The sequence below is a fragment of the Vidua chalybeata genome, chromosome Z, assembly GCF_026979565.1.
Source record: "Vidua chalybeata isolate OUT-0048 chromosome Z, bVidCha1 merged haplotype, whole genome shotgun sequence".
Lineage (NCBI taxonomy): Eukaryota > Metazoa > Chordata > Aves > Passeriformes > Viduidae > Vidua > Vidua chalybeata.
This window is the reverse complement of record NC_071570.1, coordinates 32,064,091-32,080,963: the sequence shown is the minus strand read 5'-3', so window position 1 is coordinate 32,080,963 and position 16,873 is coordinate 32,064,091. Positions and strand designations below refer to the sequence as shown.

General features: G+C 35.7%; 1 protein-coding gene across 7 annotated transcripts in view; it reads right to left on the bottom strand.

The window, feature by feature from the left end:
- Positions 1 to 927: 927 nt before the first annotated feature.
- Positions 928 to 16,873, bottom strand: part of PDE4D (phosphodiesterase 4D) — a 358,961-nt gene continuing 343,015 nt past the window's right edge. For all 7 annotated transcript variants that reach the window (XM_053969110.1, XM_053969115.1, XM_053969112.1 and 4 more), the window contains 9 exons: positions 14,056 to 14,149; positions 10,084 to 10,256; positions 9,037 to 9,135; positions 8,783 to 8,947; positions 7,025 to 7,124; positions 3,233 to 3,387; positions 2,613 to 2,735; positions 1,955 to 2,137; positions 928 to 1,394 (listed from right to left, as the gene is read on the bottom strand). In XM_053969110.1, the coding sequence (XP_053825085.1) occupies positions 981 to 1,394; positions 1,955 to 2,137; positions 2,613 to 2,735; positions 3,233 to 3,387; positions 7,025 to 7,124; positions 8,783 to 8,947; positions 9,037 to 9,135; positions 10,084 to 10,256; positions 14,056 to 14,149 (1,506 nt within the window). In that variant the 3' untranslated portion in view covers positions 928 to 980. The remainder of the gene's footprint in view (positions 1,395 to 1,954; positions 2,138 to 2,612; positions 2,736 to 3,232; positions 3,388 to 7,024; positions 7,125 to 8,782; positions 8,948 to 9,036; positions 9,136 to 10,083; positions 10,257 to 14,055; positions 14,150 to 16,873) is intronic.

Here is a 16,873-nt window from a genome sequence, read left to right as displayed (position 1 = left end):
TAAAAAAAGAGAATTAAAAAAAAAAAAAAAACCTACAAGTATTATCCAGTGTAGTACAGATTTGTACTAAAAACTTGTAAGTTACTCTTTGGAAAAAAAAATAACCAGTGGCAGATGAAAGTGGGGTTTTTTTAAATATAATACCTTGGTATATTTAATAAAAGTGAGCTCTAAAAAAGATCTCTCTTTCACATATTATACAAAATGGTGAGGTTAGTGCAACCCACTGGGTCACATTTTTTTCAGTCATGTTTCAGAAGATTAGAAATTAGAAAATTATGTAATTTTCACAGCTTATATTTATGTTGGTAACAGAATCCATTTGTGTCCCATCATTTTTTGTGAATTTGTTTTCCAGTAGGAACCTCAATGTCTTTTCTGTCTGTTTCTTCCACAGATGAACGTTAACAAATATCTTACAATACAATACAACGAATTCAAAAATTATCAAAGCACACCAACATTTGTTTGGCAGGTGGTACTCCTCGGAAAGCATTTGCTTTATTTAATGGAATCTGCCAAATAGAGAACTTATTAAAATGTAATTTATGGATGCTCTCCCCCTGCTTTCTGAGAGCATGGAGGTGAAAATGCTGTTTACAATATTCCTGAGTGCCAAACTGAATCATCAGCTTCAGTTTTGATCAACAATCATTCTGGCAGATAACACCAACTTCTGACCATGGTTGTAGTATGTGACATATACTTTGGAAATCATTACCTACATTAAAAAAAAAAAGAAAATAAAAATAAAAAATCCATAACAAAACTGAAAATGCCCCTGACCCCATCTCACAAAAAATAAATTAAAAAAAACAAAAAAAAAAAAAAAACAACAAAAAAAAACTAAACCAAACCAAAACAAAACAAAGCAAAAAAAAACCCCAAAAAAATAAAAAAAAAAAAAAAAAGAAAAAAGAGAGTGAGAAAGAGGAAAAGAAAGGGAGTGAGCAAGAGAGATAAAGACTGAGTTTTCATTGTTATGTGTCAGAAGAATGTTCTTCTACCATACAAGGCTCTGCTGTTTGGTTCTCGTCCTCTTCCACTTCTTCCCCTACTTGTTCATCAAGAGGAATTTCAGTAGATTCTGAATCCTGGGTGCAAAGAGTCTTGGAGTCACTGAAGCTGGTGTCTTCTTCTACTTGACTTCCACTGTCCTTTTCGGTGTCTGACTCACCGTCTTCCTCCAGCGTTAGTTCAAACTGGAATTTTTCAGTTTGACCCTGATTTCCCTCTTCCTTTTCTTCAGGTGCAGGAGAGGGACTTCTAGGGATTGTGCTCTGGTACCATTCTCGATTGTCCTCCAGTGTATCTAAGATATCCTGGGCATCTGGGTGAACGAGATCTGCCCACGTCTCCCACAAGGGATGAACAATGTAATCTATAAAACCCACCTGTTTCAAATAATGCAAGAATATGATTAATCACAGAGAAATGAATAAGTCATGCAAAGTATGAGAAATATAATGTTAGGAAGAGACACAAGATACATTACCCTTAGAAGTGGCTGAAAGGAAACCATACTAGTTTATAAAATAGATAAGGTCTTTTACTTTTCGGAAGTCTGATCCAGGATACTGGATAATGGCATGGAAAGGAGTTGTTTTCAAGCAAACTGCTCATTCCAAACAACTCCACTGCATCTAGTGAGCTAAATACCCGCTTTATATTTAATTATGTTTTCGAAGGAAACCCCAATCAGCTGTACAATAATCTCTTTTGGCATGTATGCTGCTTTTCAGGTCAGGACAGTGGTGGAATCCCTTCAGCAAACACACTGCCACACACTGTGTTTTCACAGTAAAATCCTCAATTTGCTTCACTTACTACTGAGGAGCTGAATCCATCAACTCAGAAGAAGAGAAGAAAAAAGTGCTTTCAGAAATTGTTCAAAACAAGACTATTTACCATCCTTTTCTTCTAAATGGTTTAACTACTTTATAAAATCAATTACCTGTGATTTTTCTACAGATGCATTGTGCTTATCACACATGGGACTTATCTCCATTCCCCTCTCTCGTTCCCGGTCTCCCTGACGGAAAAATTCCTCCATTATTCTATCTGTCCATTGGCGGTAGAGATGGAGCGGCTTGGTAGGGTTGCTCAGATCTGCACAGTGCACCATATTCTGAAGAACCTAGAATACATTGAACACCTGTGGTGTTATTGCGATGAAGAAAAGCAGCTCCTTTTTTATTTACATTTCTGGTGACTGTAAAACAAAATCTTGAAAATACACGTAATGAAAAATTTATTCTAAACAGCCAAAACTTATGTGCTTGTGTGCTTTTCACACTTGCAGTAACATCCATGAATTACGTGGCTTCTGCTGCTTCTGCCATTATAAAGGTCACAAAATCCTTGTGAGAAAGAGAATCACTTTTTGATAATTTGAAGGGAAGGCCAAAGCCTCTTTTAGTCCTGAACTACCCTAGCGCTTTGTTAGTCTCCCAGAGAGTCAGTTAAACCATGTCACTTAGACCAGGGAGGAAACAGAGGGAAACAGCAAATCACGGTGTAATAGAGAGAGCTCTAATCCATGCTGGAGAATGGGGAAAACAATGTTATTAAGTATGCAATACAAGTGAACATTTTCAGATGCATTTCCTTACTTGAATCCTGTCTGAATAGTTATCAAGAAGCAAGACACCAGAACTGGTCACTTTTTTAGTTTCAACCATAGTTTTTAAATCAGCCAGTAGATTCATATGCTTAGACATATCTGTTGCAAGTACCTAGAAAAAAACAACAAAAAAAAAGAAGACTATGTAAATTATTCTACTGGGGTTTTTTGAAAAATAATATAAATCAAAATTTTTGGAAGGAACCCAATACATGATACAAGTAAGAGTCCTATATGTTCATAATAGTAGGTTCTCTTTTTTTTTTTTTTTTTAAGAACATGACAAAATCATTGTTCAGTATTGCTCAAAATGAACTGATCAGCCCACATTCATTATTAATTCAGTAGCAAATTTCTAACTGTAATGGTAGAATGGCATCATGTCAGTACAAAACCAGCTTGAAACAGAATGGTATACCTTCCAGAAATGCATAGAAAGTGAGTGAAACTTAAAAGAACCCACTATTTGTATTTGGGTAAGATGTGACAAAACTTCAAACTTTCACTTCATTGTTTACAGATCTGATGACATGAAATTTATCAAAAAATGCTTCTGTGCTTTATTATTCAATACCCTAGCTCCATGGAAGACAGAGTCTCAAAACTCACAATGTCAATGACCATTTTCCTCAATGATTGTCTCTGTTTTTTGGTCAAATTCTGGAAAATGTCACAATTTTCTTCCTGCAGCAGCTTGAAACCCACAGCCAAGTGATGATTCTCCAGTACTGATGAGTCATTGTACATCAAGGCGAGTTCAGAATCTGCAATAACAGTCGCAGGGCAGAAGGTTATTAAAGCCTGTGCTTCTACCAAATCCCTTAAGATATTTTTCAAATTCATTACATGAATAACAAGATTTACAGATAAACTTTTAGTAGCAGCCCTGAAAGTTACAGAATTATTGACTGAATAACTTACTGGGTCAGGCCAAAGTTGAGCAAAACAAAGAAAAAAGGCTTTGCATGAACATGTGCCTGGAGTGGCAAGTTAGAAAAAATATAAGAAAGGTTATTTTTAGAATAAATTTTCATATCTGCATGAGGTAACTTAGAAGATATTATATGCACAATATATGCATAAACACACCTCAACTAAAACACACTGATGTGTTGTCGTCTCACGCCTCTCTCCCTTCACAACACCTACAATTTTACTGTTAGTCAAGTTTCAGCTTCCTAGCACTTTTACCTGGGAACACATAGCTGAGACTTTTCTACAGGTCTGCTGTGGAGCACAAGCTTCTTGGTTTTCAAATAATGTCTTTCTGCAGTTATCTAAGACGCTCAGATGCCTAGTGAACTAGGCTTACAGTCATTAGTCCATCACAACTGAAGGCTGATAGAATGGTAACAAGCTTCTGTCTTTTTCATGTAATTTCATGTGGTGTGAAACTGCAGGCAGTGGCCTTGTCTGCTGCCTTGTGTTTGGGCATGGTCAGTCCCTGGTGCTCTCTGTAATACTGTCTTCACCAATGGAATTATTCTTACCTCAGTCACCCCATATGACTGTGAGAATAACACACACTTCCCAGCCATGCCTCTGCTAAGGCACACCTGTAAGGTCAGTTTAGACCTGATCAACAGACATCTCTGTAAAATCAAAGCAGTCTGCAGAGCTTTAGCTTTAATCCAGGAATGCTGCACAGGAAACTTGCACATGCTTCAAGATACAGCTTGTAAATAAATCTATCACAAAAATCTCAAATACTTTTTATGCAATCATGCTTTTCCTGTGCTATATTAACTTCTGTTTATTACAGCTGTTCTAGCCTAAGTCTAAACATACATCAGTGTATTCCACTCTTAGTCCTCTTTTCTTCTTTTACAGCAGCCATGTTTTAAAATGCTTCTGGTTCAATGGGAGGTCTCTAAAGCTTTGATCTTCAAATTTCATTAATCTCATTATCTATTCTCCTGCTGTCTTCCTCTCCTGTCTTGAATAAGTCGATCTTGAATCAGGAAAATCTTCCTCTGCCTTTCCTTATCCCAAAGACAGCAAAACCATAATAGCAGAAGCAGAAAGAAAGCAAGTTTGTAAAATGATCTCTCTTTCATCTTTCACAGAACACATACAAAGCTTGCATACTTGTTTTTCTCATGCAGAAAACAGGCACTAGTTTATTTTCCTTTCAAACAGCCTTCTAATTTGCTTCAACTGCAAAACAATCCACATTGCCAAAATATTTTGGAAGAGCTGGAGCTACAGACACAGCTAAAATGCACTCAACTTCAAAATGGGTGCAAAAATGGAAGAAAGTTCCCCCTCTGTAACACATTGTAAGATTCAGGAATATTTTTCTGGAAGGACAGAGTTACAGTGGTAAAATAAACATCTCCTCTGATGCTAATATACTTCATATTTGTTTGTTCTTTAATAGCATTCAAGAGGGATCCATTTAGTTGACAACTCTGTAATAAACTTTAAATAGGAAAATAATAGTCAGAAAAGTCACAAAATTAATTATAAAAAAAGAAAATATGGCAAATATATACATTTACATACAATATATATATTCAAGTAACTACATCTATAATTTTTAATACATTCTTATATTTAGTGAAATCTTAATACACTGTTCAGTTAATTGGAAAAACAAAATTAGATGGAAGCAAATTATTTTCTAGAGGTTAGGAAAATTTTGGATTTGAGAAACCAACATTAGATGATCTTTTTCTGTCTCTGTTCCTGCAGTTTCTTCCTTGTACACAGAACAATTTAAAATAAACAAAATCTCTTTGTATCTTTCAGCCTTGCAACAGCAGTTTCAATTACTGTTTTTACTTGACTGACACATAAGCCTCCTTTATCAAAAGCTGAATTGAGAAAAACAAGTTATATTTTCTAAGCTGGTAATTATCAGCATGAGTATGACTCCTACATTAGCTGAATTTCAATCTGTCTAACTAGAAGTAAAAGCTTTATGCACCAATACTCATCCCTTCAACTAAGTTAACACTCTTAAACCTAAACAATTCATTGGTTTCCTCACAGAACCTTGGAGCCACCAGTATAACCTGGTACTCAATTTCTGACTCAACAAGCAAGGAAAAAGCTTTACTTACACATGCCCACTCTTAAGAATTCAATTAAGAATTCTTTGGTTTTGCACAAAGCTTGATTCACTTTCTGCCTGCACTGCTGAACTGTACTGGTCCCCAGTAAAGCACAAAAAACCCAGAGTCAATCTTAATCCTCTTTCATGAAGATGAGTCATCAAATTCAATTTCATTTTAGGGTGGCACTTAGGCCATTGAGACAAACAAAACTAGGTGCAGGCTAAACTGAAGTGCGTATCTTATTTGAATATACAGCAGCAATGAGTCAGAGGAGGAGTCCCTTCTTCAAACTCTACCGCTGATTTGGGGTCATTGTATTTTAACCCCTGTGAAATAGATTCTGCCCATGTGCAGAAGTGACAGTATCTATAAATGTGCAACCAGATGGGTCAAATACACAGCCCTATGTATGTTTCTATTTCTGTTGCTTTTTCTTCTTTTGTGTTTGGATTACTGGTATTATTTAAACTTTGCACTTCTGGGTCAGTTATCATAAAAGGAGAAGTTGTCAGAGCGCAGAAGAAATAACATAGTATGATGGAACTTGTACTGACCTACAAATGGAAATAGTGACATAAGGCAACAAAATCCAAGCAAGTTGCCACTGGGGCAACAAACCATTGAGTAAATATGTAATGATCAAGTTCAATAAAGTTAACAGTTTTTCTTTCAGTAGATGAATGATGCGATAGAGGTTCAGCAATGTTGCCAACAACAGCCTTGAGGAATGCACACTGTGCAATGTACACTGGGTTTCAAATTTGGAGATGACATAAGGGTCAGAAAAAAACAAATAAGTTTATCATAGCTGCAGAAACAGGGTGAGGAAACAGTCTACAAAGCATGAGAGATCAAAAGCCAAGTACAGGATCCAGGCAGAAATCCTGTACTTGTCCTCACTGTCTGTTTGCTAAAAAGAAACTTGCTTTTCTGCTTTCTGAATTTCTATCCTTGGTTATGTCATATGTTTCCAATATAAACACATAAACTCTTTTTTTTTTTTTTTTTAATCTTCCTTCATTCTCTTTCTAAAACTTCATCTACTTAATGGGATCAACTATATTTCCAGGAGAGAAAACATGCCAGGTTTATAGTTTGAAACAATGCCAGGTTTATAGTTTATACCTTAGTAATTCTTGCTAGTGTACTATGTAAATAATTTCTGAAGTTAGAAAAACTGCAAAGTAATATCAGGTTTAAAATATAAACATCTATCTATTTACTGAGAAAAGTTAGAGACAGAAGCAAACAAGAAATGAAATTGGTATTTTTCAGGTTATGTCTGTGCTATGTGCAGACCTCACAGCAAATTTCTGAGAAAACCCCTGAACATCAAACTTACTTGTGTTGATAAGAAATTGGTTTGAAACCCCAGGATGATCTACATCATGTATTGCGCTGGCAAAAATTGCTGCAAGAATCTCCAAATCAGTGAATACGGCCTAGAATATAATGAAACAGAATTTACAATCACCAAACAGTGAAAAAGTGTTTTCAATAAAAAGGATTCTACTTGAATCTGGATGTGAGCAGCCAAAACACTTTTAAAATATACCATGATCTCTAGAGACTTTACACACAAGCTATCAAGCCCTTTGTAAAATCATCAATTATGTAGAATTTAATAAATACTTAAACTTTTGCCAAAGTAAAGTAATTCGTACTTCATATAGAGAGCAGCCCTAAATTCTGCCACAACTGAAGTATTTTCAACTTCAGTCTGTAAATAAATCCACATTTATTAGGCAATTAAGTACAGGTTTCTAACTTATAGCACAAATTAAAGTTAATATTTCAGCCTGACTCCTCTGTATCATCCTGTACTTGAAAGATGCACATCTCCTACATAAAGGAAATAGGGACAGACTACACATCATCTCACTTAGCATTTACTGATTTTCCATTTGTAGAGATTACTAGGAAGATAGGAAAAGAGGACAGCAATGGACAGGAATGGGATGTCACTGAGCCCAGTGCCCTGTTGTCAGAAGCACCCACATGATGAAAAGGCTTTCAAAATTGATCAAGGACAGCTCAGAAGTGCCAAGACCAGCAGTGGCACTGGGCAGACATTGCCATTTCACCAGCTAAAGCTCTGCTGAGAAGAAGGCCATGAGGAAAAAAACAGACAGAAAAAAAAAAAAACAAAAACCCAGAATTGTACTGATGACAGCTGTGTGGTTAAGCCAGTAGTGTTTTAAGAACATTATCTGATCTTTCTTCTTGAAAGCAGGAAAATCTTTCTCAAGAGATTTCCAAGTCTTTGAGGATCGAAACCTGCCAATAATCTCAAGGTCCACTTATAACCCTCTTTTTAAGACGAAGGTAAAACAGATGTATTTCAGTAATATGAAATATTGACCATTATAGGAGAGTCAAAATGCAGCCCTTCTTTAAAATGAAGGTAAATCCTTTCAAACTAATAAAATTTCTACTGTTTCCTTTACTTGAATTTTTCTAACTGCTTGCTGGGATATATCAACATCAACATTTGCTACGTTAAGACCTGAACTGTGCTTAAAAAAGCATCCTTCACATCCTTTCACATCCTTCTACTTCAGAGATTTAAGAACTTTCAAGAAGAGAATTGCTACAAAAAGAATAGATTAATTTTTTTCCCCAAAAAATTTGAAATATTTATCGGGGGGAGGGGTGTAAAAAAAAGAGGTAGTCCACTGAAACTTTAGTACATGTTCCAGTCTGTCTTAGAAATAAATACAAAAGTCTTTCCGGATCAGAATAAACTTTTCTAAGAAATTCCACTTACTGTGGTTAGGTAGAATCTCACATGGGAAATAACTACAGAAGAGGATGTAGCATAAATAACATGGTAGAAACAAGATATGCATTGTGTTACAGTGAAAAAAGATTATGACAGCAAAAATTTCCATGATTTAAAATGAAATGAATTGATGTTTTCTGCACAATATTTACATGCAACTTTGATCCTCACAAAAGGTCTTCAAAAGAACAGAATTCATTAAATAAATGCTAAGATTTCTTTTAAAAACATTGCAGAAACTAAGATCTTTAGTTTAGAAGACTCTGAGTGCATCCCCTTCTCTCACGACTGCCCCTTTTCTTCTTCACTGTAGTTTACCTCTAATGCTGGGGTTGATAGTAGGACATGGGTTGACTGAACAACATCTGCAGCATGTATGTTATTGTGGTATGCCACATCTGCATGGTAGTGGTCTTCCAGGGTCATCAAGTAAGTTATTAAAGTATCTACTGGAATCTTAAAAGTTTTTAACAAGTCCCGCTCCTATAAAAGTAAAGGAAAAACAATTAGATTTCAAAGCACAGAACAGTCTCCAAGATAAGAAAAAAAGCAGCATGACTGCTCATACTTGCCTGAAAAATAGTGTGCATGATGACAGTCAGAGGTCTGTTACCAGATAACTCTGCTACTCTGAAAACCTGAAGGCCCCACTTGTTCAAATCTTCAAGTTCCTACAGTAAAATCAAGCAATGAACAGGTTGAAACCTAACACAAAAAATTGTGCAATTTTTGAGAGAAGCAATTATAAACAGAGGACTCATTAAGACCTGGCCACTGTGCACCTGACATGCTGAACTTTGCAAGGGCTAAGCTCTAAACTCTGCAGCTGCTACTAATCTTGCAATATCGGAATTTACATCTACCCATTTTTCAGATTTTATTAGTCTAAGCAGGAAAGACTGCCTCTTAAGTGGATTGCTCCAGGAGGAAAAGCTCTACAGTATCTTGAATGAGTTTAACTAACACACTTTGCTATCTCACTGTCCATTGACAATGAAGTTCAGCGAGGAGAAAACCTCCAGAAATGTGGCAATTCTGCTTCTCTCTCCCTAGTTCTCAGAAACACTCTTCAAATAAGATTCCTGAAAATGCTAGAAGAGGCATAATTCAATCAAAGGTCCCTTTATACCAAGTTATTACCAAGTAGTCAGCTGCTGGTGCAAAAATAAGAAATTTTATTAAAAAATAAGAGAAGGAATGCACATAAAATGATACAGCTAAAAACAGGAAGGGTAGTCTAATGCTATATACCCTTGTGCATTTAAAAAAAATAAGTTTGGTATCTATACATTTCCATTCCTGTGACATTATACAATATGTTTACTCTTCAATCTTCAGATACTATTTATGAATAGGAAGCTTTCTTAATGCATACACAAGTGCTAATTTACATTCCATCTCCAGATGATATTGTCCTCATGTTGAAATTAACCCTTATAGTCTGATTCTGATTTTACTTGCTATTCTTCCACTCCAACAAATTTGGATTATTTCAAGTGATATAAAGGCTTGGTGCTGCAGCTTAAAATCAATGTGTATAAGCAGAGAACAATAAGCAGAACAATACTGAAAAGTCCACACTCTGTTTATATAGTTTCAAGGATATATATATTCTCTACCTTGGCAAGGACATCTTCTTGGTCTGTTTTAACTCCAAACCTGGGAATACTGGAATTAGTTAGGCTGGAGCTGTGCATGAGTTTTTTGACTCCACTGATCTGAGACATTGGCCTCTTCTTTTTCTCTTTCTCCTTCTGTGTCGGAGAAGGGATTTCGACTTCATGTTGCTTGTCTTCAAAAGAATGAATAAAAAGAGAGTAATTTAAAAAAGATTATAAATATTATAAAATTCATATAATTGTGCAACTGTTGAGTTGCACCTTCTGGACTTTTAATTCTTAGAAAAACCTCTTTTAAGATTTTGCAATAGATTCTTTCTGTCAAGGTCACTAAACCCATGAGAAGTTAAATATAGACCTATACTTCAGTAAAAGCAGATCTCTTTTACTCAAATTGCTTCATTATTTCTGAATTGGCTTTAAAAATAATTGTGTGACTGTCTAATTACCACTTCTGCCATATCCCTAGTGCTGAAGAAAGGGTCAATCATCTCAGTATAAAAATGTTATTACAACTGCACAAGAATACACTTTGCAAGAAAAAATAATTTTCTTTCTTTTTTCAGGAGAAACATTCTCTGAAATTGTATTTCAAAACTCTCTATGTGTGTCTTCATGTAAACCTTTCGAAAACGTTTTCAGGACTCGAAGACTCGAAGAATTTAATACTTGTGGACTGGTCCTGTCTACCGAGACTGTACAACTTGGAAAGCCTTTTGTGCTTTCCAAGTCACATCTACAAGCACTTTGGATTGCTGGTAGTTCATGCCACCAATGTAGCATTTCTGCACCTCCCAACTAGAGTCAGTAACAATGACAAAATGAGAGAGTGCTTTGTTAACCACTGAATTTTGCTATGGGCTTTTGCCTCCATAGCAGTATCAGCAGCATCACTTAATAAAATTTATCAACATATGTGACAGCAAAACTTTAGACAAGAATTAAACTGAGAATAAAATATATTTAGGCAACTGCCATAGGATTGCCACAAAATCAGTATGGGGTTGTGGAGCACTGCAAACATCTGCTCCAAAGAAACCCAAGTTAGTGCAATGAAGGGCTTTTCTGAAAAAAAAAAAAAAAAAAAAAAAAAACTACTGAGAACATGAATTATTTTTTGTTTCTTTTATTCATACTGTATTTCAACCTAGAGTTTAATGACTCCCTTCAAATTACCTCTTTTACTGAAATGTACCTCCACCTTTTCTAGACCTCAAGGAATATACCAGTAAACCCACAAAAATCCAGAAAAGATGTTTCTGACACGGAGATGAGCCAAAACAGCTAAAAAAACCTTAAATCAAAATAAAATTTGAAAAGAAAGTAAGAAAAATTGGGATTTTTACATGTGCATTTTTTTCCTTTCTGCAATATTCATTTCCAATACAGACTTTAAACCAGATGAGGTTAGCAAGTCCATTTCTAATTATGAGCTCATTGTGTATTTGCTTCTTCACTTTCTTTTCTTACTTTTCTTTTTTTAATTACTTTTTAGCAGATACATTTAATGGATACCTCAAATTCCAAACAAATCACAATGAAGTAGAGACTTTGGAAATGTCACCAGTTTGTAGCCTGCAGCACTGAGTCCCCATACTGCCCCACCATACTTCACCACTCTCCTTGTAAGGAGAAAAAGGGGAGGTGGAGCATGGCAGCCCTTCTCTGGTGCAAACTGACAACAGATGAGGAGCTATGACTTGTGCCTGTGCTTTGATGTTTATAGTTTCAGTCATATGCACAAAGTTTAGACCCATCAAACAGAGGTTTGTTAGCTGAGCTGTCAGACAAACTCAAGTGAAAGGAAGTGTCTGTCTGAATGACTTGAGATCTCCAGAGAAACTCCGTGGGACTGCTTCTTCTTTTGCAACTTTGAGCACACAGGGCTGTGCCCATCTGAACATCCAGAAAAGACAGCTAGCCGTTTTGACCCTGCTTATGCTATGTTCAATTAGAGGTTCTAAACCTTTTCCATTCATAGAAAACAGGTTAATATGCTGAAAAAGGAAACTTTGCATATTATTATACACAATGTAGGAGACTTATGTCATATACACAGATTATATTTCTTATCATTGTAAATAACTTCAAATATTCATATAGCCCTAAAGGAAACAGGTTTTGGGTTGTGGGTTTTTTTTTTTGTTTTGTTTTGTTGTTTTTTTTTTTTTTTTTTTTTTTTTTGTTTGTTTGTTTTGTTTTGTCTTTTTTTTTCTTTTTTTTTTTTCTTATAAGAAGAACAGAAAACCCTTTCCTAACTTACAAATGTGAGAAAGTTGTAGATATTGAGGAGGTTAAGTTATGTATTAAAAAATAAGTTAGATAATAAACTCATTAAATACTTCTAGGGAGAGAAAGTTTTCTCTCTGCATAGATGTTCAGAACCTATATACTTAGGCTGCATATTTTGAAAATATTGAAGCAATACATCTGTATATGAGGTGTTTTCACTATTGTGCTTCTCTTATACCTACAATTCTAATTTCATGCAGACAGAAAACAATACCCATGGTCCAGTAAATTAGAAGTGATTGCCTTTCCAGCCCTCTTTCTGCTCATGACTGAGATCTCATATGAAAGGCTGATGGATGCATTTCTTTATTGTCAAAGTAAGTCTTAAGCTTTCAAGTGAAAGCAAGCAGAAGCTGGCATCTCAGTCTCCACAGCCTAAGTGGGTCATCCTTTCAGGCAACTGCACACTGTGGTTTTCAGAGCATCTGAAGCTGGGCAATATTGCTTGTCCATGACAGAGGCTTATCCCTTTCCCACTGTGTGAAACCCTGCTGTGCTGCAGCAGTTGGCACACTGCTGCAACCATATGCCCCCTGAAAAGACACATTCAACCATCCATTTTGGACAGCGTGACAGGACAAAAAGTACTTCACAGAAACCCCACTTCTTTCAAAAAAGCCACAAAAAGCACCAGCTATGGTATCTCATACAGAATAAGATGGATATTAATATGTACTTTTTAAAGTACTTGTTATCCTAATTTAGATGAATTTGACTGTGCCTCTCTTATTACACTGTCTTTATGAACCAATGGTATTTTGCTCAAAACATATTTTGAGATGGGTATAGTATCTTTATCTTCACATTCAAAATCAGCAATATGGAAGTTTTCTTGATTTTCATGACTTTTAAGGAAAAAAAATCCATTGTTAAGGAACCATATTCTTTGTAATATTGTGTTGGGCTTTTATTAATGCTCACATCCCAGCATGCCATGATTTTGAGCTGCAAAAAACTTACTGGAAAAAGTCTATTCAGATGTTTATTTAGTCACATGCACCTAACTGTGCATGTACAGGCAGGGAATACCAAAATATCTTAACTGCTTGCTGTGAGATTTTATGAGGTTACATGTGCTTATGTGCTTCTAGCACACTGAAACCTCTACAATAATTCCAGTAGGAAAATATAGTGGTAGAATTCTCTTATATATATATATATATATATATATATAAAATTACCACTCTGAGATTAGCCCAATTATATATATATATATAATTACCACTCTGAGATTAGCCCAATTGGTTAGTGCATGAGGCAAATAAAGCCAGGTTGTACGTTTGAGCCCTGTATGAGCCATTCACTTTTAGAGTTGGACTTGATGATCCTTGTGTGATCCTGAGTTGTCTTTCCAACTCAGAAGGATATTCTGTGAATCTCTGTAATTTCTTATAATTCATTATATTAATTATCTTAATACGGTATAAATATAATAGTTGTAATATGTACATGAATATTTATCTGCAATTACACATACAGGAAAATCACCTACACAAAGTAATTGAACTGTGAAGAAGTGGATCTAACCTGATTTCTCTGCACAAATGCTGACAACAATATGCTAAATGCACAGTTTCTGAAAGCAGAAAGTAATATGGAAATGCACTTGTTTTTAGGTTCTAACACAGCCAAGAGAGACTTAAAAACCCCCAAAGGCAAAAAAGCTCTTCATAGTCTTACCTAAGAAAGTGTTTGATATATATTCTGAGACCTGATTGCCCGACCTGCTCATTTCAGAGAGGTGGGTTAGCTCACGGTTGAGCATTCTTTTAAACTGCAAAAGAAAACAAAAATTGTAAAGTTAGCTACATCAAGATATATTTTAGTTAGAATAAGAAAATGCAGTCACTTTGTAACTGGGGAAAGAACATGGCATTGAGAATATATACTAAATTAAGACAACTATGAAAGCAGAAATCACATGTACCAATGATCTACCCAACCAACTTACTCATGGATTGGACAATGTCATTCTTAACCTCCTACAATACACCACAGTGATTCAATGACTAAGGTACAGTGTCCTACTAGTAACTGAAAACTCTACGGCATTTGCACACACACAAGTTATAATATTGTCTTTCCAACTTTTCAATTTTAATTTGGAAGTAAATATAAATGTATTTATGTTGGAGCTGTTCTCTACTACTTTTCTCACAATATTTACAAATTAATCTCTTTTTGCATTTTTTGCAATTCATTAGGTAACATTTCAAGTCTATCTTACCTCTCATAATTAATCTACTTAAAATTACTTGAAAATATTGCTCCAAACAATCCAAATATCTTATTGATTTCATACTAGCCAATAGGAAAAGAGTTAGGTTTTGTTGTCTCTGACGTGAAATTGTAATATTCAACCAATGACTTGACCATTCCACTGTCTCGGAAAACTGCAAGCGAGAAACATTGGGGTAGAAAATACCCATCTGTGGAAACACCTTCTATTTCCCTCTTAGTTAGCAATTCACTCTAGGCAGTCCATAGGATAGAAGCAGATACTAATATTCCATGAAATGTATAATTAATTAGGTACACATCACTGAGCCTTTCTTGATTTCTTCTAGACTCCAGGGTGAAATGATATCCTGTGGTATTATTCTTGACAGGTTAATTGCATAATATAGCTCTGTCTTAGGTACATTTTCAATGATTATAGCTCTGCCTTGATATTACCAACAAACAGAAGTCAGCAATACTTAGTAATAATTCAAACTTTTGCCACTGAAAATTGGCATGCATATGTCACTATTGAATTTTGCCTCCTATTGTGCCATTCTTTTATTTTGTTGTTAGATTTCTCAGTCATCTTTTCTCTTAACAAAGCAAAATGATTTGTGCCACTTTCAGAATCACCTTTTACTTTCTTCATGCAGTCATGACTACCCACTATATCAAGGAGTATATACATGTAAACATTCCTCTGTGTTCAAAACTGGTAATTTATAGTTTATTCTTCTTCAAAGGAGATAAACCACTATAGTGAATATTAACCATCATATTTCCATTCCACTGGAATCATCAAAGCTACTTCTTCAAAGTAGCCTTGCATAGTGAAAGGTGTTATTTTCTTCACAATATCTTTGTAACCCACCAATTACCATATTGCTTACAATGTGACCAACAAAATTACCTTTAATAAAACATTCTAACCATTAGCCACTGCATTTTCCTGCCATCTTGATGTGTCATCAGCTCAGGAAGTTCCAGAGCTACAAAGACTGAATCCTACTTTAGTCACAAGCCAAAGGCTCATCTTTGATCTCAGATAGAGCGATGTGCTACAAATTGCTCAACACATGTCTGAAAATTAGAACCATACTGCAAACACAGCTACACATACTATGAGAACTACAGAGCTATGCATTCTAGACAAAAACAGTCTCAATGTCTTCAGCAAAGTCTAATGTTTATCACCAACATCAAATGCTGAAAAATCAAGCCAAGTTTACCAAGCAATAAAATGACTGGTCCAAAAATACCAAGACCTTTTTTTAAAAGTCTGTCTTTAAACTTTTAAACACTTAAGTCATGCTTACACACTTTTTCTTCTGTTCCCACAAAAGGTGAGAAACTGTAATATATAAGACAAAAAACTGAAGATGTAATGGAATAGCTTGTCTCTAGACAGCATCCAGACACTGCAGCTTCAAATTAAATATTGAATATAGGAATATTAATAAAATACCAGGAGCAGACAAAAGCACAATAACTTCCAGGAATGTCATCAGTTTATCCATTAGTACTTCAATATTCTCTCTTCCTTAATTTAATTAGCTAGTTCACTGAATCCTAACTTCAATAGATCTTCATCTGCCTGGTTGTTTCTTAGTAAACACTTCTACATAATGCCCAACTTGGTGTTGCTCCTTTTTGCTGCAGAAAAACACTAATTGTGTCATGTTCCACACTCGGGGAACATCTAGCTACCACTGGCATGTACTCTTCAGGATGTCTTCTTAAAAGTTTTCCATCCTTGAAAGAGGAACAAATCAGTATTTGCAGGTACCTGACACAGGAAATAGGAAGGATTCGCCCCCCCCCCCCCCCCCCCCCCCCCCCCCCCCCCGGATAAAAAATTTACCTGCAAGGAGTGCATGGAGAGGTTTGTTATTACATACTGGGAATCATCTTATGGAACTTATGGAGCATATATTCTCTAAGAATTTTCAGCTCAGTATTTGTTGTATGAATATCCACAGCAAACGGAAGGTACATAACATTATTTTCTAGTGCTATGTTCCCCACTAGTCTGATGCCAACCCTCATCTTCCCACCTCCCATCACCCCACAAGTCAACAGAACATGAGTAGAACTCAACCATCTGCATGAGAACTGCAGAATAGTCTGTATTACTGCTGAACAAGTGTGTAAAGTGAAACAAGTCCCTCAGCCTCTGCAAGGCCTTCCTGCTGAGAGCAAATTCAATTGGAGATGCCTTTGGCTTTGAAGAACTGTAGCTGCCCAATTTCCTCATACTCTTTCACATGTTGCTGAC